Genomic DNA, 25,237 nt, shown 5'->3' with positions numbered 1-25,237 from the left:
TATTTTTTTTGTACATACATATAAATATACATACATACATACATACATACATACACATATATTCATACACACTGCTGGTATTTGTAAACCTAACTAGCAGTACAAAGCATATTCAGCAAATACTGAAACTGAATATAAAAGATTGATATGAATAATACATTATTTGCAGTATTCAGATTTTACATAATTACAGTATGTAATGTTTCCAATACTTTTCTTAGTACATTGCATTCCATTCCAGGTAATCTCAACTACCAGATATGTCAAATGAGCTAGTGGAACCACGGAGGCTTCAAAATAACGTTTACTCTTATCGTATTCATGGAAAATGATTTGTACTTTTCTAATTAAATACCAGGAAGCATGAAAGAAAAAAAAAGTAAAGAAGCGCTTGCTTCATTTGTAGTAATGAAGTGTTTGATCTTTTTGTTTCCATCCAACATTGTCTTGACCTAGTCCATTCTAATAAATAGTGTGATTGCTGATAGATCCATTTCTGCAAAATTGCTTTTTGAAAGTTGAGACTCTTGTGTTAGAACTAGATCTTTGACTGACTAATTAAACATGTGTTCAAACGTTTCTTAAAATTAGCACAGTCCCATAGTGCAGGAGTCTCCGAACTTTCTAAACAAAGGGCCAGTTTACTGTGCTTTGGACTTATGGGGGGGGGGGGGGGCAATGGGAGTAGAAAATGTCCTGGCATTAGTGAGAGTAAACAATGTCCCATCTTCGGGATTAGGGGAAATATTAGTGACTCATTGGTATCGGTGGGAGGAATAGTGCCCCATCATTGGTATCAGTGGGAGGAATAGTGTCGCAGCATTAGTATCAGTGAGAGGAATAGTGCACCATCATTGGTATCAGTGGGAGGAATAGTGTCCCATCATTGGTAAGTGAGAGGAATAGTGTCCCATCATTGGTAAGTAAGAGGAATAGTGTCCCATCATTGGTATCGGTGGGAGGAATAGTGTCCCATCATTAGTATCAGTGAGAGGAATAGTGCCCCATCATTGGTATCAGTGGGAGGAATAGTGTCTCAGCATTAGTATCAGTGAGAGGAATAGTGCACCATCATTGGTATCAGTGGGAGGAATAGTGTCCCATCATTGGCAAGTGAGAGGAATAGTATCCCATCATTGGTAAGTGAGAGGAATAGTGTCCCATCATTGGTAAGTGACAGGAATAGTGTCCCATCATTGGTGGGAGGAATGGTGCACCATCATTGGTATCAGTGGGAGGAATACTACCCCATCATTTGTATCAGTGGGAGGAATAGTGCCCCATCATTGGTATCAGTGGGAGGAATAGTGTCCCATCATTTGTATCAGTGGGAGGAATAGTGTCCCATCATTGGTATCAGTGGGAGGAATAGTGTCCCATCATTGGTGAGAGGAATAGTGTCCCATCATTGGTAAGTGAGAGGAATAGTGTCCCATCATTGGTAAGTGGGAGGAATAGTGCCCCATCATTGGTATCAGTGGAAGGAATAGTGTCCCATCATTGGTAAGTGAAAGGAATAGTGTCCCATCATTGGTAAGTGGGAGGAATAGTGCCCCATCATTGGTATCAGTGGGAGGAATACTGCCCCATCATTGGTATCAGTGAGAGGAGTAGTACCCCATCATTGGTATCGGTGAGAGGAATACTACACCATCATTGGTATCAGTGGGAGGAATAGTGTCTCATCATTGGTAAGTGAGAGGAATAGTGTCCCATCATTGGTATCAGTGGGAGGAATAGTGTCCCATCATTGGTATCAGTGGGAGGAATAGTGTCCCATAATTAGTATCATTGAGAGGAATAGTGCCCCACTGTTGGTGTCCAGTACAGGAATTATTACCCCATAGTTGGTGTCAGCAGAAGGAATAGTGACTCGTATCAGTGGGAGGAATACTGCCCCAGGGGCTGGATAAAGTTATGCAAAGGGCCGCATTTAGCCCCCGGGCCACAGTTTGGAGATCACTGCCACAGTTCCTAATAAAGGTCATTACAGTTAGGACAGGAGTATGAATAAAATCTACAAACACTCCTGGAACTGAAGAGCACAGCAGGGTAGCTCATGTACATTACTGTTAGGGTGAAGCCACGCATTGTGCGGTCACAGGCATTTTACTGCGTATACCATTCACAATGCAGTGCAGTACATAGCTGCACTTCAGCATGTTCTGATAAAACAAAGACACGATGGATTTTATCACAGCGCAATATACAGTACAGCAGAATGTCACTGTACCTCCAGGATGCATCCATCTACAATCTCTTCTGATAGAGGTCTCATCACTACAACTACTCCATTTCCATTCAGGGAACATACCTGTTGGATTGCCTCGTATGTGTTCTGATTTTTCTTGTAGGATATGAATTTGACGTTCTAGTTGTCTGTTTAGTTCAATTTGTGTCTCATACCTTGTTTTCCATTCATTGCCTGAATCAAAAAGAAAAAAAAGAACATTTCAGCCATAAAGGAAGCAAAAATGTGTTGTATCGTGTTAGCCATAGGTACAGTGGCTTGCGAAAGTATTCGGCCCCCTTGAACTTTTCAACCTTTTGCCACATTTCAGGCTTCAAACATAAAGATATAAAATTTTTATTTTTTGTGAAGAATCACCAACAAATGGGACACAATTGTGAAGTGGAACGAAATCTTTTGGATTTTTGAAACTTTTTTAACTAATAAAAAAATGAAAAGTGGGGCGTGCAAAATTATTTGGCCCCCTTGCGTTAATACTTTGTAGAGCCACCTTTTGCTGCGATTACAGCTGCAAGTCACTTGGGGTATATCTCTATCAGTTTTGCACATCGAGAGACTGAAATTCTTGCCCATTCTTCCTTGCAAAACAGCTCGAGCTCAGTGAGGTTGGATGGAGAGCGTTTGTGAACAGCAGTTTTCAGCTCTTTCCACAGATTCTCGATTGGATTCAGGTCTGGACTTTGACTTGGCCATTCTAACACCTGGATACGTTTATTTGTGAACCATTCCTTTGTAGATTTTGCTGTATGTTTGGGATCATTGTCTTGTTGGAAGATAAATCTCCGTCCCAGTTTCAGGTCTTTTGCAGACTCCAACAGGTTTTCATCCAGAATGGTCCTGTATTTGGCTGCATCCATCTTCCCCTCAATTTTAACCATCTTCCCTGTCCCTGCTGAAGAAAAGCAGGCCCAAACCATGATGCTGCCATCACCATGTTTGACAGTGGGGATGGTGTGTTGAGTGATGAGCTGTGTTGCTTTTACGCCAAACATATCGTTTTGCATAGTGGCCAAAAAGTTCGATTTTGGTTTCATCGGACCAGAGCACCTTCTTCCACATGTTTGGTGTGTCTCCCAGGTGGCTTGTGGCAAACTTTAGACGAGACTTTTTATGGATATCTTTGAGAAATGGCTTTCTTCTTGCCACTCTTCCATAAAGGCCAGATTTGTGCAGTGTACGACTGATTGTTGTCCTATGGACAGACTCTCCCACCTCAGCTGTAGTTCTCTGCAGTTCATCCAGAGTGATCATGGGCCTCTTGGCTGCATCTCTGATCAGTCTTCTCCACAACAGTATTACAGACCTGCCTGGTGTGTTCCTTGGTCTTCATGATGCTCTCTGCGCTTTCAACAGAACCCTGAGACTATCACAGAGCAGGTGCATTTATACAGAGACTTGATTACACACAGGTGGATTCTATTTATCACCATCAGTCATTTAGGACAACATTGGATCATTCAGAGATCCTCGCTGAACTTCTGGAGTGAGTTTGCTGCACTGAAAGTAAAGGGGCCGAATAATTTTGCACGCACCACTTTTCAGTTTTTTAATTGCTAAAAAGTTTAAAATATCCAATAGATTTCGTTCCACTTCACAATTGTGTCCCACTTGTTGGTGATTCTTCACAAAATCTTTATGTTTGAAGCCTGAAATGTGGCAAAAGTTTGAAAAGTTCAAGGGGGCCGAATACTTTCGCAAGCCACTGTAGCAGCAGGAAAGTAAAAATGTAGGAGATACTTTTAATTGGCTAATATATGAACAAATTGAATACCTGCTCAACATTAAGCGCTGTGTAAACTGTTGGCCCTATGTAAATCCTGTATAATAATAATAATAATGATAACCTTATCAGTGTATGATTCTGTGGGAAACATTGTTGCAAAAGAAGGTTTATGTACGCCGTTCAGAGATAAATGTAGAAAGCGATTCACACTCAATCCCAAGTTCCAAAATGTGTTGAAACAAAAGCAAACAGCAAATACAAGGAATCTTCTAATGCATTTCAGCCCTATAGGGCCTTAATTATAGCTATACCTAAAGTGGTTGTAAACTTTAGCTCTATTGCTGTGTGTTGTATAAAGGGAGATGTGCACCTTCCCTCCTATCAGCTCTCAGAGTTCTCCTCACTGAGCTTTGCTGTGTCTCATTTCAGCCCCCCCCCCCCTTATTTCTGACAGTGCAGACAAGCTTCATATAGTCTGGACTTTGAACGGATGTAGAGAAGATAAGACTGCAGATAAACATGTACAACGTATGTAGGAGAATTTGTTTGTGTGTACCAACTGTGGCCAGTCACTTCACTAGCTATATGGAAGGGTTGAAAACCACTTTAAGGCCCTACAGGGCTGAAACGCATTAGTAGATGGATGCTCTGTGTTTGCTGTTAGCTTTTGAATGAATACATTTTGGATGTCAGGACTGAGTGCAGAGCATTTACTACATTTTACTACCTGAATACATTTTGGGGTGCAAGTTTTGAAAAACCTTCACTTTTCTTATTTAGCCATGGTTTTTTTACAAATAACTAAAACATTGTACTTCTACACACACATAGCAGACATCAAAGAATGCACATTAATTAACCACTTCAGCTTCGGAAGGTTTACCCCCCTTCATGACCAGGCAATTTTTTTGCGATACAGCACTGCGTTACTTTAACTGACAATTGCGCGGGCGTGCGACACTGTACCCAAATAAATTTTGGGTCCTTTTTTTTCCCATAAATAGAGCTTTCTTTTGGTGGTATTTGATCACCTCTGTGTTTTTTATTTTTTGCGCTATATACAAAAAAAGACGGACAATTTAAAAAAAAAAAAAAAAAAAAAATATATATATTTTTTTTACTTTCTGCTATAAAAAAGTCATTAAAAAAATCTAAAAAAAAAAAAAAAAAAATCGAAATTCTTCATCAATTTAGGCCAATATGTATTCTGCTACATGTTTTTGGTAAATAAATCCCAATACGTGTATATTGATTGGTTTGCGCAAAAGTTATAGTGGTTAAAAACTATGGTGTATATATATATATATATATATATATATATATATATATATATATATATATATATATATATATATATATATATATTTATTTCATTTTGGCAGCGATCAGCGACTTATATCAGGACTGTGAAATTGCGGTGGACAAATCAGACACTAACTGACACTTTCTGGGGACCAGTGACACTAATACAGCTAAAAAATATGCACTGTTAATGTACTAATGATACTGGCAGGGAAGGGGTTAACATCTGGGGCATTCTGCTTTTCTCCTGAATGATCAGCGGGTCCCGGTTGACATCTCATGGGCCCCAGACCTGGAAGTGTCAGATCACGTACATACAGAGTCTGGCGCAGAGCAGTCGCCATGCTGCGGTAAATCTACGGTGGGCGGTCCGCAACTGGTTAAGGTCAAAAACAAACTCCAACTTTAACTTCACTTCAAAATAGATGTGGTACATTATATCTCCCGAAGAAGCCTGTTATAGGCAAAACATGTCAAGATTGCTACACCATGACAATCTACAGTAAAATAGATGTGGTACATTATATCTCCTGAAGAAGCCTGTTATAGGCGAAACATGTCAAGATTGCTACACCATGACAATCTATAGTAATACTGTCTTGTTGGCACTCAAGTTTAGATGTTGTTTCATGAATAATGTTTTTATGAAATTTTATTTAAAACATTTTAATGTTTGATATGGATTAAATAACCATCAAGTTTTATCCCATGTCGTAATATACTTTTTTGGCACTTTAAAAATCCCAGCTCGTTGGAGTTTTTTTTTCTTGTTACACATTAACTAAACCAACAACAAACATAAAGATTTAGGAGCCTATATAAAAGCAGCAGTATCGCCTCACCATGGTCATATCGCTGCTTTTAAAAAAGTCAGGCGGAGAGCCCATTAATGTGACCTGTCAATATCATGTGACTGGCCTCTCCTTCAGTCGCAGAGTTCTCTGTTTTATTTGCTGCATTAAGCAGAGAGAGTTCTGTGGGGCACTGTAGGCTCCACACTGCACCCTGCATTTATTAAATGGGCTATAAAATGCACACCCAGGTATGGAGCAATATTGTGGTATATAGCAGAGAGCCGGTATCGAAATCCAATTTCCTTTATAAATGACCCCATTAGTGTGCTTAGCAATAATAGACCACAGAATAATGCATCATAAAGCTGTATTTCCTATATGGAAAAGGAAGGGTTCTGTTAAAAAGCAGACTGGTATGAATGCTGGGTGAATGGAGACCAAAGCACATGCCTAATAAGACAGTCCTCATGGGATGTAACTATTTATTACTGAATTAAATGCATATTTTCAGCAATAAATTGTGTACCTTAATGGGGCATCCAACTTCAGCGTCATATACTTTTCTTTTAAAAAACAATGGGATTGTTTGAAAAATATGTATACAGAATATACACTTATTTACAAAATAATTGCAGAGCTATTTATCCTGTGAACTGCCATGTACATTCGTTTTGTGTGAATGGGGGTAAAAACAAATGTTATTAGGCTATTTTCCAATCCGGTAGAATGTTATTATTTAGACCCCATGCACACTAGGCTCTTCTGAATGCTCGTCTCTTGATACCGCTGCATCTTTTAAACATGTTTAAGCAAGTTTAGATGAGATCAGGAGCATCAAATGTTTTGACGTTTTGTTCATTTCATTGGCCAGAATACTATTTATACTCAAGTGTTAAACCTGCCTAGCGTTTAGATGCGTTTACATGCGTTGGGCGTTTTCTGCCCAAACGTTCCTCTTCTGAACGCAATTTTGGTGCACAAGGCTTCATTCTCACGAGGCGGATTCGCTGCCATGGAGTCCGCCTCTGTCCGCCAGCTCAGCAGGAGATCTCTCCGTTGATCTCCGCTGAGCCGGCAGATGACAGTTCCCTCTCTGATCACGTAGCGGGGAGGGGCTTGTCGAGCGCCTCTGGTTGCTATGAAGAGATCGGGCAAAAACGGACAGCATGTCTGTTTTCATCAGATCTTACCCGATCCGATCCACCAGGGGCGGATGCGAACAGACATGTCACCACTGACATCCATCGCTCCATAGACTAGCATGGAGCGCCCGTTCAGGTCCGCCGACAAAACCGTCAGGCGGACCTGAACGGTCCGACAGTGTGAAAGGGGCCCTAAAGTGATACTAAAATCTTTTTTTTTTATTTAAAAATAATAAACATGTTATACTTACCTCCCCTGTGTAGTGGTTTTGCACTGACAAGCCCAGATCCTCCTCTTCTCGGGTCCCTTTCCAGCGCTCCTGGCCCCTCCCTCCTGCCCCCACAGCAAGCAGCTTTCTATGGGGGCACCTGAGCCGGGCCGCTGCTCTGTGTGTCCATTCAGACACAGAGCCATGACATGGCCCTGCCCACCTCTCGCCTCTGATTGGCTCACTGACTTTGATTGACAGCAGCAGCTGTGTGTCTCAGCCAATCAGGAGAGAGAGTCCCGGACAGCCAAGGCAGGGAAAAAAAATGAAATGCCTGTAAAATGGGTGTTTGACAGCTGCAGTGTGCATGAGGCCTTATACAGAATAAAGTGAATTAGGAAAACACTGCATTATGTCAACTAGATGGAGCTGATGATCAAAGTAAAAAATACTTATTTGCTAGCATAGTCAGCTCCATCTAGTGGCCATTATAATGGCCACTAGATGGAGCTAAACTTAGCTAAACTGAGATAAGATAAAATAAGATAAAATGATAAGATAATATAAGATAAGATTTAATGTCTTTGTCGAAAACATATTCACAAGGAAATTACATTTCTACTCCACACATTATTCATATATCACAATCATCAAATTACGCCTTTATCATGCATGATTTAATAATACCAAAATATTAAAAACGTCCCTATATTAAAAAAAAAAAAAAATTCTGAGTACTCTATTCTGTCTGAATGAAAAACATTCAACCTACAGTAAAAACAGCCTAAAACATTTGTTTTTGCCCCCATTCGCACAGAATGACCATACACTACATGCAGTTTCACAGGACGTTTAACATTACAAAAAATGTATATAAATGCACCCCATTAGTAGTAATTGAAATAGGACGGCACATACCAGTAAGCAATCCCAAAACTGTTATAATGTAGTATACAGCTCAATAAAACTGAACAAACAGAGACAGTCAGACTAATGAAAGCTATATTCTCATTGGTAGATCTATGCACATCATTAAAGCTGCTATTTCTTTGCCAGTGTTATAACCTTGACAAATAAGTTGGTTCTTTTCAAAGTTCTAGAAGGGAAAGAGGTTATAAAATTCTTTGCATAATACTCGGGCTCTTTATGGAGCTGAAGTCAGTTTTCAACACTTGTTCTTAGGCACTTAAATATTTAGTAGAGTGAAGACCTGTCTGTCTAGTCATTGCTGTGGACTCCTGGGGATTGTGAAAGGCCTTTCCATTAGTTCATATATAACCATATGTTGTGAATCATAAAAGTGCATTTTGCCAAGCATCAAACATATTATAAAACTTTTAAGACCAGATTTCTGCAGTCTGTTGTCAGTGGTAGAACATAATGCTATGGATACAGAAAAAATATTAACGATTAAAAAAAAAATTACATTGCTGATTTAGAAAATTGCCATGAAGCATGACTTGTTTTAATTCATTTACAATAGACACATTCTACACTATACTGTATATAAAACAGTTTAGGAATACTGTTGGGGCCATTTAAAGAGGAACTGCAGTCTGCTCACATAATAAAAGCGTTGGATGGTAATTAGTGTCCAACTCCACATTAAGCGTAAGAAGATATGACAATTCTTAATAGGTGATCCTAGGTAATAGCCAGTAGATGCACCCTACACCGACTCCCAGTCTTCACCACGTGAGGCACACTTCCCCTCAGGGGGTTAAACTCACTGGACTATCAAAGAAATCATCTTTAAATGATATCCTTTAACTCAATTCCAATCGTCAGATCAAGGGGCTATTGTATGATGAACTCCAAATGGAATCATAAAATACAAGAGAACACTCACATAGCGTAATCCCATTTTATTGTAAAAAATCCCCAAATACAAAGCACCCTCCTTCCTATATACGTACAATGTAAAACAGTCAATCAAGCTTAGTAAAAGGGGGCAAGTGTATTCACCATTCCGCTGTCCCTCGTTCGCTCCTGCAGTCTACACGGCGTTCGCAAACACTTCCTAGTTGGGATCAGCTGCTGGTGGAACGTACTTGTCACTTCCGGTTAAGCCGTGGTAGTCATGCTCTTACGCGTTTCGTCATATCCGACTTCGACAGAGGGCGTGCTTATTATTATAATATTATGTTATATATACTGTGATTCTGTACTTGTCAAATATGCTGCAGAAATCTCCCTCCACCAAGTCTGGCTGCAGCCATTTTAACTGTGGGAAGCTGAAGCTGCTGTCTGTTCACTTCCTGGATTTACACAGACACACACCTCCAGCTCTGCGGCTCTCATTGGCCCTCTCACGAGAGTGAGAAAGAGAGCTGTGCATCAAGTCATAAGCCTAGGCTAATGACCAGAGAAGAAATAGGAAGTGGGCTGTATAAGGTATTTACTGGCAGAAAAAAAATTTTACTATCCAACGTTAAAACCACAAGGGCAGAAGATTTAATAAGTGGAAAGTGACTGAAGGTCCGCTTTAATAAAAGAAAAGATTGAGCATTCCTTATAGGTCTAATGGTGGCCATGTGCACTTTGAAAAATTAATACATTTTTTTCTGATTCCGGTAGGAACAATCAATCTAAAGATGATAACCCATTCAATCGATATGTCACACATGGATAAGTGGACCTGAATAAAGAAACTTGGGTTACTGCTCTGGTTCCTGTGTCCCAGAACCGGTGGACTCACACTGCGGGTGCTGGCTCAGTATAAAGAATTTGTCCCGGCTCTATGTGATCAGACAAGAGGAAGAGGAAAAGTTCCAGATCGCCGCACTCCAAACAGATCAAATAGTTATGTAGGTTGAAGCAGCCTCCGCCTAGCTCTGTCCTGGCCACACCCATTGCGCCCTGCTCCCGGGATTTAGACATGAATATGGAGGTGAATCAATAGTTAAATGGTTAGTTCACTATTCAGAAAAAAACTATACAGGTGAATTGACACGGACATTTTACTAACCCTTTACATTTTTTTCTTTAAAGGTGAACTAACTCAAAGACATGATTAGATCTTATGATTGTAAGTTATCAATTACTTCTCTATTTCCACTATGTAATCTGATTCATCCAAATACGATCATATTCACGAACAAAACATCTCAGTGCTGCTGACTGATGCAAAACAATTGATCATTGTCCACCCTGGCCGATTGACTCAGTTTGAAGGTATCTAATTGAAACGGAGTCTAAATCGATCGGAAGGGAAGTTATGACTATTCAATACTTTGCAGATTCAATCAATCAGATTAAAAACTGGACAAGGAGGATGATACCTGGACTGATGCCGGACAGACATATACTGGTATAAGGTCTGTGTTCATCCATATACATGGAAGTAGTAGGCTAAGAGGGGCATTCTGGCCTGGCTAATTTATAATTAAAGCACCTTTTAAAAGAGCATGTTTGGTCATTAACCTCTTGCTGACCATGTAATGCATGTATGAGGCAGTGGGTAGAATGGGCTTTAACGCCCAGCTGCTGCACATATGCATTCACAGCAGCATAAGATTGTGTGATCCCAGCACACTGATCGAGCCGTCACCGGCATCTCTCAGTCAAGGCTTCTGATCAGGAACCAAGTGGGCTCCTGATCATGCCAATCATAGCGGTAACAGTTTAAAGAATGCTCCTTCTCCCCTAATACTAAATCTTTTGGAACTTTACAGGCAGTTGGCACTGGACTCCATTCACCCCCTTCCCTTCCCCACTTTTCCCCCTTACCCATCCCCACACTCTTTCCTACTTTGTCTGGTCATTTCCTTCCCCCCTCCTTTTCTGGTAAAGTTCTGGTTCCTCCCCTTAGTGAAGGTATCTCCCCCGTAGATCAGTTCACTCAAAATGTCCTACCAGGATCAGTCCTCCACAGTGAAGTGCTACCTGCTTACCCATGCACCCCATTCACCATTGTTGTTCATTCGTCTTAGCCTGATTCCAGGGTGCCATCTGTGGCCACGCATGAACTCTTTCACTCAGATTTTTGGCAACTCTAAAAAATGCTCTAAGACATATCCCATATTGCCACATTATTGACCAATTGTTGTATTGCAAACCTTATAATGCTCATGCTTACCATCCTCTCTCACTGTTATGGACATGTTGCTTGTTACTCCCCATTGCTGATGTGTGGGGTATGTTCTGGGCAAAGCCCACTTAATGGGCCACTGGAGGTGGCTTGAAGGGGTTTTGTGGCAAATTTGCTAAATGCTTCCTAGTAAACAAACAACTGCACTAAAATCTCATTAATCTACATTCGTCTAATTTCTCTTTAATCTACTGTGGTCAGAATTCCCAAAGCTCCTCACATGTGTAGTGGCTGGGTCTGCTACCTGAAAGCCTAGAATTTGTAACTACCTCCCTATACTGCTTGATGTATGATCAACAAGACTAAAAAAATCTTAAAGTGATTGTAAAGCTTAGTTTTTTTTTTTTCACTAAAATATTAAATGTGTTATATTTATCTGCTCTGTATAATGGTATTGCAAAGAGCAGCCCTGAAAGTCCTATTCTAGGGTTCCGTGCCAGAGCTCCTATCTCCTCCTGTTGTACCACTATAGGAAGTGGCTTCCTATGGTGGCACACCTGCAGACACGCTCCTGAGCTGGGCTGTGTCTGTCCATAGACACACAACACGGTTCGGGCCCACCCCTCTCCTTCCTCACAGGATTTGACTGACAGCAGCAGGAGCCAGTGGCTTCTTCTATTCTCAGTAGAGCCAGAGAATGCAGGAAGAGAGGAGAGCACGGCTGTTGGTGGGGACAGCAATTGAATCGGCAGTGATGTCAGGTAAGTGTTTGAGACGTGGAGTGTTGTGGGGGGGGGGGGGAATGCAGATATATGAAGATTGTTTACCTTGATGCAAAGAATGAAATAGGGTAAAAAAAAGTTTTACCTTATAGAACAGGGGTGGGTAACTTTATTGAGGTGGAGATCTACCTGAGCAACAAGGGAGAAGTCAAAGATCACTGGGCACAGGGTCACCTCCTCACACCCGATTTGAACCTCTAATTGCCGTACTACCAAGTTGCAATCATGTGCATTGCACAGCAATCCACCTCCTCTCCACCTGTCAAACATATTCGGATCACTTTTCAGAAAGAGCATCCATGCCTGTTGAACTTATGAATTAGCCCTTAGTAAAATTGAGGGCCAGTAAAACCCTGCAGTTAAGTTGCAGTTTTACCACCCCAATCCCTAACCCCTTTAGCTGCTGAGGCTGTAGCAGTTGAGGGTGTACAAATGTCACAGCAGGAATGACACCCACTGTTGCTTTTGGTGGGTGCTACCGCCTGCCAATTGCGACCCATTCAAGTAAATGGGGCCACTCTGCAAGCACCCTGCAACTGCATGCTTTCCAAGGGGTCCAAGGGGTTAAAGCAGGTGGTGAGAAAGCAACACAATACTGCCTGCTTTAACCTCTTGTTTTCTGTACTGCACAAGGTTGCAAGGCACTTGCAGAACAGCCTCATCCACTTGAATGGGTCATGCTTGGCAGGTGCTACACCCACCAACCATGACAGGGCGTATAACTCCTGCTGTAGCATGTGTACACCCCTGGCCACTGCAGCTAAATGGGGTGTGGTTGAGCGGGGGAGGGGCAAAAACACAACTATGGGTTTTTACCATCCCCCAAACTCCAAATGTAAATGAACCCTTACTGTTCTGAGCACCCTATAAGGCAGCTTTTACACAGCGTAGTGCATCTGCAATTTTCCTGGGCTAGCTGCCATAGACTTCTATTATATTGTATTCTGCAGGTGTAGTGCACTGTTCTGAAAGGATATAATAGAAGTTTATGGCTAAGCACAGCAAACCCACAGGAAAGCTGCATGTACACTGCACTGCCCCCGCGATGTGGGTAAACTGCAGCATAGCAATGTGAAAGCAGCCCTATACTATTATGTCCAGTGTATTGCTTCACATTGACCTGCAGATCTTCTTTCCTGCTGCTAGCACCACTCCGGAGACCACTAGCCAGGATAAGAGATGGAGTGCAGTTGGTATCACTCCTCATGGCACAGGAGCCAGCACTACAGAGGAGGCATCGGATTATGCGGCACTTGCTCCCTACTACAGCTCCAACTTTACAAGTAGTCCCTTAGCATTGCACTGTTTGATGCTCTGAAATGGCAGGTCAGCATTAATAAAGCATTACTGGATCTACTAATTACCAACAATACAGACCTGATCACGGATGTGGAAATACGGGGCAATTTAGGAAACAGCGATCACAGGTCAATTGGCTTCAGTATAAATCACACACAGAAAACATAAGGGGAATACAAAGATACTGAATTTCAAAAGAGCCAACTTTCCTAAACTACGAACCTTGTTAGAAGGCATGAATTGGGATAAAATCTTAGGAACAAAGAACACGGAGGAGAGATGGGTTTGCTTTAAGAGCATGTTAAATAAGGGCATTAGCCAATGCATCCCACTGGGTAATACATTTAAAAGAGCGAACAAAAGTCCTGGATGGCTTAACTCTAATGTAAAAATGCATATAAAAGCAAAGGAGAAGGCCTTCAAAAAATACAAGGTCGAGGGATCATCAGCAGCATTCAGACTTTATAAAGAACTCAACAAGAAATGTAAGGGTGCAATTAGGCAGGCTAAGATAGAACATGAAAGACACATAGCGGAGGAGAGCAAGAAAATCCCAAGAAATTCTTATATATGTAAACCGTAAAAAAGGGAGGACAGACCATATTGGCACCATAAAGAATGAAGAAGGATGGGGAGATGGCGAAGGTATTGAATTTATTCTTCTTCTCAGTCTTCACGAGGGAATCAGGGGGTTTCAGTAACCAAAACTGCAGTGTTTATCCTCATGACACATCACAGGAAGCACCTCCATGGTTAACAGAGGACAGAATTAAAATTAGACTTGGGAAACTTAACATTAATAAATCACCGGGACCAGATGGCTTGCATCCAAGGGTACTTAGGGAACTCAGTCAAGTAATTGCCAGACCACTGTTCCTAATTTTTACTGACAGTCTACTGACTGGAATGGTACTGGGTGATTGGAGAAAAACCAATGTAGCACCAATATTTAAAAAGGGCCCAAAATACATCCCTGGGAATTACAGACCAGTTATTCTGATATTAATAGTATGCAAGCTCTTGGAGGGGATGATAAGGGACTACATACAAGATTTTAGTAATAAGAACGGTATCATTAGCAGTAATCAGCATGGATTCATGAAGAATCGTTCTTGCCAAACCAATCTACTAACCTTCTATGAGGAGGTGAGTTGCCATCTAGATAAAGGAAGGCCCGTAGACGTGGTGTATCTGGATTTTGCAAAAGCATTTGACACAGTTCCCCATAAACATTTACTGTACAAAATAAGGTCCATTGGCATGGACCATAGGGTGAGTACATGGATTGAAAACTGGCTACAAGGGCGAGTTCAGAGGGTGGTGATAAATGGGGAGTACTCGGAATGGTCAGGGGTGGGTAGTGGGGTCCCCCAGGGTTCTGTGCTGGGACCAATCCTATTTAATTTGTTCATAAACGACCTGGAGGATGGGATAAACAGTTCAATCTCTGTATCTGCAGATGATGCTAAGCTAAGCAGGGCAATAACTTCTTGCAGGATGTGGGAACCTTGCAAAAAGATCTGAAACAAATTAATGGGGTGGGCAACTACATGGCAAATGAGGTTTAATGTAGAAAAATTTCAAATAATGCATTTGGGTGGCAAAAATATGAATACAGTCTATACACTGGGGGGAGAACCTCTGGGGGAATCTAGGATGGAAAAGGACCTGGGGGTCCTAGTAGATGATAGACTCAGCAATGGCATGCAATGCCAAGCTGCTGCTAACAAAGCAAACAGAATAATGGCATGCATTAAAAAGAGGATTCATTTCAGAGATAAAACGATAATTCTCCCACTCTACAAGACTCTCTGGTCCGGCTGCACCTAGAGTATGCTGTCCAGTTCTGGGTACCAGTCCTCAGGAAGGATGTACTGGAAATGGAGCAAGTACAAAGAAGGGCAACAAAGCTAATAAAGGGTCTGGAGGATCTTAGTTATGAGGAAAGGTTGCGAGCACTGAACTTATTCTCTCTGGAGAAGAGACGCTTGAGAGGGAATATGATTTCAATTTATAAATACCGTACTGGTGACCCCACAATAGGGATAAAACTTTTTTGCAGAAGGGAGTTTAACAAGACACGTGGCCACTCAGTAAAATTAGAAGAAAAGAGGATTAACCTTAAACTACGTAGAGGGTTCTTTACAGTAAGTGCGGCAAGGATGTGGAATTCCCTTCCACAGGCGGTGGTCTCAGCGGGGAGCATCGATAGTTTAAAAAAACTATTAGATACGCACCTGAACGACCACAACATACAGGGATATACAATGTAATACTGACACATAATCACACACATAGGTTGGACTTGATGGACTTGTGTCTTTTTTCAACCTCACCTACTATGTAACTATGTAACTATGTAGCAAGCCCAGATCGCAATCTACCAGTCACCTCTCTGCGATCTACTGGCAGATTGTGATCTACGGGTTGCTAACCCCCGTTTTAGAACCACTTTAAGACAGGTTTAACTCTAATTGTTGGCCATGAGAAACTTCAAGGCATCATCACTTTAGTAAAGTTGTATGTAAGAGACAGCATGGAGCACACAGTAGGCGTGTTCGAATAGAACTTTCCTACATAACAAATTAACCAACAAGGGGTTTTCAGATAAATAGATAACTTTCAAAAGGAGCTATATGGACTGGTACACTACATTAACCACTTAAGGACCGGAAGGATCTACCCCCTTCCCGACCTGGCCATTTTTTGCGATACGACACTGTGTTGTTTTAACTAACAATTGCGCGGTCGTGCGATGTTGTACCCAAACAAAACTGACGTCCTTTTTTCCCCACAAATAAAGCTTTCATTTGGTGGTATTTGATCACCTCTGGTTTTTATTTTTTGCGCTATAAACAAAAAAAAGACCGTCAATTTTGAAAAAAAGCTATATTTTTTACTTTTTGCTATAATAAATATCCCCAAAAAAATGTATAAAAAAAAATTAATTCCTCAGTTTAGGCCGATATATATTCTTCTAAATATTTTTGGTAAAAAATAATCACAATAAGCGTATATTGATTGGTTTGCACAAAAGTTATAGCGTCTACAAAATAGGGAATAGATTTATGGCATTTTTATTTTTTAATTTTTTTTTTTACTAGTAATGGCAGTAATCAGCTATTTTTAGTGGGACTGCGACATTGTGGCGGACAGATCGGACACTTTTGACACTTTCTTGGGACCAGTGACATTTATACAGCGATCAGAGCTATAAAAATGCACTGATTACTGTATAAATGACACTGGCAGGGAAGGGGTTAACACTAGGTGACGATCAAGGGGTTAAATGTGTTCCCTGGGAGGTGTTTCTAACTGTGTGGTGAGGGGACTCACTGGAGGAGAGAGATCGCTGTTCCTGTTTACTAGGAACAGACAATCTCTCTCTACTCCCCTGTCAGAACGGGGATCTGTTTGTTTACATTGACAGATTACCGTTCTGGCTCTCTGTGGTGAGATCGCGGGTGGCCGGCGGACATTGAGGCCGCCGGTCACTCGCATCAGCACACGCCCACTGTATCTATTACACGAACCGACGTACAGCTACGGCGATTCGCGTAATAGAGCCAACCTGCCGCAGTATAATGATGGCGGCTGGTCGGCAAGTGGTTAAAGTAGAATCAAACTCATTGATTTAACCGTTTCCAAAAACAGTTACATTCAAAGCATGCTGTGAATGATAACTGACTCAGTTGCTTTTGCTCTCTCAAATGGACTGTCAAACCATCAAATGGCAGGTGACCTAAGTGATCACAGGTGCAGCACCATGACAACTGCAGATCAAACAGAATTAAATGGCAGCTTCTTTGGCTGTAAAAGATATGGGGGTTTGTTCCACTTGAATGCCTGGATGAAAATGCCAGGAAGTCCTGAGCAACTAGGTTGTTATCATTGTGGAAGCAGTATTTTTTCTTTAGGTATTGGAATTACCTGGAAAACAGTGCCGGTTCACACAGGGGCGGCACGACTTGCCTGCACACGACTTCAGCGGCGACTTGCAAAACGACTTCTGTATAGAAGTCAATGCAAGTCGCCTGAAGTCGCCCCAAAAATACTACAGGAACCTTTTTCTAAGTCGGAGCGACTTGCGTCGCTCCTATTAGAACGGTTCCGTAGTACAGAATGGGACGCGACTTGTCAGGCGGCTAGGTCGCCTGACAAGTCGCCCCTGTGTGAACCGGCACTTAGGCTCCATTCACAGCTAGGCGAGTTGAATCACGGGCAGAATCGCTATGATCCTGCCTATGATTCCAGAATGTAGCAAAACACTGGACGCATTTGCAATGCCGTTACTTGTCAATGGCACCCCAATCAATGTTGGAGCGGTTGTCGTGAGACAAATCGTGCTGCAATCGCGGCAAAATTGCAACATGCGAAGCTTGTAGCTCAAAAATGGAGCAGGAGTTTCTTTTGGGTGACATTGCGCATTGAGATTTTGCTGCAATTGCGCCATAATTTATCACGTGACAACCGTGGCAAAATAACACCGTGGTTAGGGTGCCATTAACGAGTAATAGCATTGCAAACGTGTCCTGCCTTTTGCCGCAATTCTGGAATCGCGGCAACTCTGCCCATGATTAAAATTGCCTAGCACACACAATGGAGCCTAATGCCTGGTGCAGACAATGAGATTATCGGACGAAAGATTGTTTTTTTTTTTGTATGCTAGTATCGTATTTCCTCAGAACAGCTGTTTATATTACAAGGACACCTCTTACCTTCATCACCCACACTACTCAGTTTCCTTTCCAGGTCCGCAATTGCATTTTTTCTTTCATATATGGACGCTTGTAACATTTCCCTGAGGAAAACAAAGACAATTAATGTGACCCTCAACAATGAAAGTTATAGTCATAGAGAAAATCAGTTGTCACAAGAGAAATGAGAGACTTTAGGGGGAATATCTCCACACAGGCTATCAGTGGGAACTCTGCTTTAACGGCGCACATCGGAACAACATACTTAGAGATGTGCTGGGAATTTTTAGACTGAGAAGTAGGGATGAGCCAAGTCGAACATCAGATGTCCGCCCGTTCGCCGAATACCAAACACTATGGGGCGTTCGCGGGAAATCCGAGCGCCCGCAGAACACCCCATAATGAACGGCAAGGTCGCAGTGCATTGACGGCTGCTGATTGGCCAAAGCATGCACCTGACCTGCGCGCTCTGCTGTGAGAGCCATGATTAGCCAAAGGCAGGGTGCACGCCCCACACTATGTAAGGCTGCTTACGCGGCAGCCGTACATAGTTTTATGAATGAGAGCAGCAAAATGACATTTCTAAAGGAAAAAATGTAATTTAAAACTGCTTGGGGCTGTAATGTATTTCCGGATCCCGGCAATATACATAAAAATCATTGAAAAAAACGGCATCCCCCCCCCCCACCCCCACCCCCGATTACCAGGCCCTTTGGGTCTGGTATGGATATTAAGGGGAACCCTGCGCCAAAAAAAATATGCGTGCCCCCCCCCATATCAATATCAGACCCTTATCCGAGCATGCAATCTGGCAAGCCGTAGGAAAAGGGGGGGCAAGAGAACTGTACCAGGCCACATACCCTCAACATGGGGAGGGTGGTTTGGGGTCCCCCCAAAACACCCTGCCCCCATGTTGATGGGGACAAGGGCCTCTTCCCCACAACCCTTGCATGGTGTTTGTGGGGGTCTGTGGGCAGTGGGCTTATCGGAATCTGGAAGCCGCCTTTAACAAGGGGACCCCCCCTATGTGAATGGGTATCGGGTACATTGTACCCCTGCACATTCACCGAAAAAAGTGTCAAAATGGTAAAAATGACAGGAGACAGTTTGGGACAAGTCCTTTATTAAAAAATAAAATCTAATATAAAAGTGTCCCACGATGTAACTCAGTCTTCGATGACAGTGCTGACGACCCGAGATAAAAACAAAAATGTAAAAACTCCGCCTCGATGGGATGCGTCCCGCCACTGCAGGCTTTTTGTAATGACAGCTGTTATGTAGCTGAGGGCAGGGCCACCCAGTGACGTAAACAGGTGACTCCGCCCCCCTCTGACATTAGGTGACGTCACATGATGTCAGAAGGGGCGGGGGTCACCCGTTTACTTCACCGGGTGGCCCCACCCTCAGCTATATAACAGCTATCGTTGCAAAAAGCCTGCAGTTGGTTGGTGCTACATTGGCTTTTCTCCAATCAGCCGGTACCATTCCAGTCAGTAGACAGTCAGTAAAAATTAGGAACAATGGTCTGGCAATTACTTGACTGAGTTCCCCAAGTACCCTTGGGTGCAAGCCATCTGGTCCTGGTGATTTATGAATGTTAAGTTTCCCAAGTCTAATTTTAATTCTGTTCTCTGTTAACCATGGAGGTGCTTCCTGTGTTGTGTCATGAGGATAGACACTGCAGTTTTGGTTACTGAAGTCCCCCGATTCCCTTGTGAAGACTGAGGAGAAGAATAAATTCAATACCTTCGCCATCTCCCCATCCTTTGTAACCAGATGTCCTTCCTCATTCTTTATGGGGCCAATATGGTCTGTCCTCCCTTTTTTACTGTTTACATAAAAAGAATTTCTTGGGATTTTTTTTGCTCTCCTCCGCAATGTGTCTTTTATGCTCTATACTAGCTGTCCTTATTACACCCTTACGTTTCTTGTTGCATTCTTTATAAAGCCTGAATGCTGATGATGATCTCTCAACCTTGTATTTTTTGAAGGCCTTCTCCTTTGCTTTTATATGCATTTTTACATTGGAGTTAAGCCATCCAGGACTTTTGTTCGCTCTTTCAAATGTATTACCCAATGGGATGCATTGGCTAATGCCCTTATTTAATATGCTCTTAAAGCAAACCCATCTCTCCTCTGTGTTCTTTGTTCCTAAGATTTTATCCCAATTTATGCCTTCTAGCAAGGTTTGTAGTTTAGGGAAGTTGGCGCTTTTGAAATTCAGTGTCTTTGTATTCCCCTTATGTTTCCTATTTGTGTGATTTATACTGAAGCCAATTGACCTGGGATCGCTGTTTCCTAAATTGCCCCGTATTTCCACATCCATGATTAGTAGCTCCAGAAACGTTTTATTTCTAGTTGGTGCCTCTACCATTAGACCCATAAAATTGCCCTGCAAGACATTTAGGAACTGGCGAGCCTTAGATGAATGTCTGGTTCCCTCCGCCCAGTCTATGTTTGGATAATTAAAATCCCCCTTTATGATAACACTTCCCATCCTTGCTGCTAAGTGGTGGAAAGTAATGTCTCCTGAGATATGTGGCACTGGTATCTCAAAAGGAGACTGAAAAGTTATTCTTGCCCTGGTGAGAATGGAAGCAGGGTATGGGTTTAATATAAGTCATTAGTCATCAGCTGTCAGCAGGGTTCCCCACTGACAGCTGAAAGTGGAAAAAACAATTGCTGACTACTTAAAGAAAATAAAAAATTCGGGAAAAAAATGGCGTGGACCCCCCCCCCCCCCCCCCCAAATCTATACCAGGCCCTTAGGGTCTGGTATGGATTTTGAAGGGAACCCCATGCCAAAATTTAAAAAAAAAATGGCGTGGGACCCCCCGAAAATCCATACCAGACCCTTATCTGAGGATGCAGTCTGGTAGGTCAGGAAAGGAAGGGGATGAATGGACCCCCCCCTCCTGAACCATACCAGACCACATGCCCTCAACATGGCCCCCAAAGCACCTTGTCCCCAGGGTGTAGCTTGAAGCTTGTGGGCCCTTATACAAAAGTTGACACGGCCCCCCGAATGCCACCCACCACTTCCACCGTGCGTGCAGATACACCCACCACACGCCAAGATACTCAAAGTGGCTTAAGAGTTTTGAGTTCCCAGAGTTCCTCCTTACATCAGAGGACAGGGATCACAGCTGAAGAATCAGAGGACAGGGATCACCGCTAGATAATCAGAGGACAGGGGCCCCTGCCAGGTCACTTGGCAGAGCTCCTTTCCCAGCACTATATACAGCTCCCCCCCCCCCCACACACTACACAGGGCTGGAATCACATTCCTTTACACACAGTCTGTTAGCCTTCACAGCGTGTATTTGGCCTTTTTGTTGCCGTTCTGACATATGAAATTCTCTGGTAGGAACGGCAGTGTAGTTGCAGTAGGCAGATACACCCTGTGAAGATTGTGGCTGACTGACTGTGTTGTAAATGAATGTGAATTCAGCTCTGCGGAGGAGGAGCAGTATAGAGTGCAGTAATGGGAAAGGAGCTCAGCAGCCGGGCATAGCATCCAGGGCAGAGGGGGTGGTCAGGGGGCTTTAGGGGGGCGCAACTTAGATCTGGGGGGGGGTCAAAGTCATGTGACACAAAATCTGGAGCCTGCAGCCCCCCAGGAGGTGTTAAGGGATTTGTTTTAGCAATTTTTGAAGGTTTCTTTGTCAGTGTTGGCAGGTGTTGGGGGAAGGTCACCTCCCAGAGGTGTGTGTCTTTTCCCCGGATGTCAGGGATGTAGGGTAAGCAGACATCTCCGGGTGGGGGGGTACAAAGAATCCCAGTTGACAACTAGGAGACACTGAGCGGTGTCTTACCTCACCAGTAACATCCATCCCATCATGGCTACAGGACGGCACTCTTCTTCTCTTAATTCGCATTGTTCGGTTACCATTCCATGTTGCCAGCACACAGCACAGACACTAACCCATCCTGGGCTGTTCTCACCCCATGCTCCTCTCCATTCAGGAAATGGCTCACAGCTTCTCCCCAGCCAACGAGAATAGAGGGGTGTGGACTGTGGAAGACAAAGTGGAAGCCCAGTATTGGAGCGTGGCTGTGGGGCCCTAGGGCAGATTGGAGCTGCAGTTTGTGGAGGATATGATAATATGACAGGGAGGCTGCATGGGCCCCCTGGAGCTAGGGGCGGGGTTGCGATGGGGACCCCTGCAACACCTTATGCTACGCCCATGCCCCTACTCATTCACCAAAAAAAAAAAAAAAAAAGTGTAGTGTAAAAAAAAAAGACAGACAGTTTTTGACAAGTCCTTTATTTAAAAAAAACAAAACAAAAAAAAGTCCTTTGGTGTAGATCCATCATGAATCATGACAGTTATCAGTGGCCGCCTGCTCCTTAACAACCAGCTAGTGACAGCCTGTGATAAGGACGCTGGCTACCGCCGCCAGTAAATTACCGCAGGCTTTCACTACTAAAATACAACATGACTTCAAAGAATAACTCATACTGTATTTTAGTAGTGCTTTTTTTAGTGAATGTTAAAAAACTTTTTGAAAAGCGCTATGTGGTATCTTACTCGGCTGCGGTAAGATACCGCTTTGTGAATGAAGCCCACTATATCATCATCCACTGTATAAATTATACACATGGAATACATTATAGGTCACATGACTGGCCATAGAGGTTACCAGGAACCAGATCGTCTATGATCTCGGAGGACCAGAGTGACATGTGATCAAAAATAAATAAATAAAAAAGGGACAGTGTAAAAATGAAAAAATAAGAAAAAAAATTTAAGCTCCCCCATCCCTTCGTGCACGTGTGTAGAAATGGACATATACATAAGTCACGCATGCATATGTAAATGGTATTCGCATATTCGCACCACACATGTGAGGTATCGCCGCGAACGTTAGAGCGAGAGCAATAATTCTAGCACTAGACCTCCTCTGTAAAGCCGCGTACACACGATCAGATTTTCCGACAGGAATTGTGTGATGACAGGCTGTTGGCGTAAATTCCGACCATTTGTATGCTCCATCGGACAATTGTCGGATTTTCCCATGGACAAATGTTGGATGGCAGGCTTAAAAATTCTCAGCGGACAAACACGCATGCTCGGAAGCAAGGACGAGCCAGAAGCGGTCGGTCTTGTAAACTAGCGTTCGTAATGGAGAATTAACATTCGTGACGTGGCAAATTATGAAATCTTGAAATGCAGCGCACAATTCTCTTTTTCTTTAATGGGATAATAATGAAGATGCTTTGCTGGTGATACTGATGGAGTTATTGCAAACAAATTTTCAAAGGCTTTTTTTTTCTCTAGTGATATCAAGAATAATATTATTATGCTTTTTTTTTTTTTTTTTTTGGGGCAAGTTACCACAACACCATTATCTCGTAGTTTTTAAGATCAAAGATACAACTATGTTGGTGTCCCTTGTCAATGTTACATTTTATTTTTTAAAATGTAACTGCCTACTCCCAAACTGTCATTTGAAGTAAAACACATAGCCAAGTATAAGTGCCGGTTCACACAGGGGCGACTTGTCAGGCGACCTAGCCGCCTGACAAGTCGCCTCCCGTTCTGTATAATGGAACCGTTCTAACAGGAGCGACGCAAGTCGCTCCGACTTAGAAAAAGGTTCCTGTACTACTTTGGGGGTGACTTGGGGCAACTTGCATAGACTTCTATGCAGAAGTCTATACTCGGTGAGGTGACCTGCAAGTCGTGCCGCCCCTGTGTGAACCGGGGCTTATTCTACCCAATTTTTATATTGTGCGTTAAAAAAAGAAAACAAATAAAATTAGACATGCTATCTGCCAATAGAAATTAACCAAAAAGTGCATTCTATGCATCCAAAAATATAGAAAATATAACAAATCAAATCATTATTGAACCAAAAAATAAAATAAAAGCCTCATGCATGTGTCCTGCTTCTTAATAGTTGGTGAAAGTAGGGGTCCGTCATTATGTGTCAGTAAATAATTCCAGGGATAATTACGAAAAACATCTGGATTATTCTCCTGGAGCTCCCGCAGCAAAGGCATATGACATAATTGGTCACAATTAATAAAGCAACCGTTTTTTGGTCCAAGAAATCCTCCTCCTCTTCCTGTTCCTGGACTGGACTTGGGTCAAAGCAATAACTCCAAGACCAATAATAAATAACACGTTATCTCCTCCGATTCCGCAACATGTCTGTTTGACGAACGACCGTACAGGAACAAACTGAAAAAGCGCGAATCAATGCTCATCAATTCTCCTAACACGAAATTATCAGAAGTAGCCCAAAGGGTGGCGCTAAAGAGCTGAAAAACCACATAGTACGTCACTACGTTCGTGTTTGTTGGCCGACAATTCCTTGCCGTTTGTATGCAAGACAAAATCCAGGCACACGCCTTCGGACAAAAATTGGAGGTTTTGTCTGCAGAAAATGTGATAGTGTGTACGAGGCTTTACTCTAAACAGGTAAACTGTAAAAAAAAATGTAAAGCGTTCACCTATGGAGGATTTTAATTATCATAGTTTGTCGCCATTCCATGAGCGGATTTTAAAGCGTGACATGTTAGGTATCTATTTACTTGGTGTAACATCATCTTTTATATTGTACCAAAAATTGGGGTTATTTATTGTGGGGTTTTTTTTGCCTGTGGGAATGCTGGCTGTCTAGCTGTCATGCTGATCATGCTGTGTCTGGTGAGTGAGCCAGAAGAAGGATATGATCAGTACATATGTCAGATGTAATTGATCAGTAACCAGCCTCACTTCCTGCTGCTGAGAGCCCATATAAAATATATACATTATATACTGCTATAAAGAGAACTACTACTACATCTATAGATGGAAATGATCAGAGCTCCAATCGGCACATAACAGAGGTAATAATAACCGGGGGCTCACTTCATCCTCCGCTCCGCCTGCAGTTCTTCCATCAGCTGATGATAATGATCGGGAGGTCCCGGGCTCCTCTCCATACTCCGCACAGCCTGATGACAGCTGATCTATGCGTCTTGCATCACCATGGCTACCAGGACCTCGCCCCACGTGA

General features: G+C 42.6%; 1 protein-coding gene across 1 annotated transcript in view; it reads right to left on the bottom strand.

Annotated features, from left to right (window-relative positions):
- Positions 1 to 25,218, bottom strand: part of CCDC169 (coiled-coil domain containing 169) — a 72,170-nt gene extending 46,952 nt beyond the window's left edge. Inside the window, exons 1-4 of the mRNA XM_073613309.1 lie at positions 25,090 to 25,218; positions 22,045 to 22,244; positions 18,251 to 18,333; positions 2,315 to 2,425 (exon numbers count right to left, since the gene is read on the bottom strand). Of these exons, the coding sequence (XP_073469410.1) occupies positions 2,315 to 2,425; positions 18,251 to 18,333; positions 22,045 to 22,121 (271 nt within the window). The 5' untranslated portion in view covers positions 22,122 to 22,244; positions 25,090 to 25,218. The remainder of the gene's footprint in view (positions 1 to 2,314; positions 2,426 to 18,250; positions 18,334 to 22,044; positions 22,245 to 25,089) is intronic.
- Positions 25,219 to 25,237: the final 19 nt, after the last annotated feature.

This window comes from Aquarana catesbeiana, linkage group LG02 (assembly GCF_042186555.1).
Source record: "Aquarana catesbeiana isolate 2022-GZ linkage group LG02, ASM4218655v1, whole genome shotgun sequence".
NCBI lineage: Eukaryota > Metazoa > Chordata > Amphibia > Anura > Ranidae > Aquarana > Aquarana catesbeiana.
This window is presented reverse-complemented; position numbering and strand designations above follow the sequence as displayed.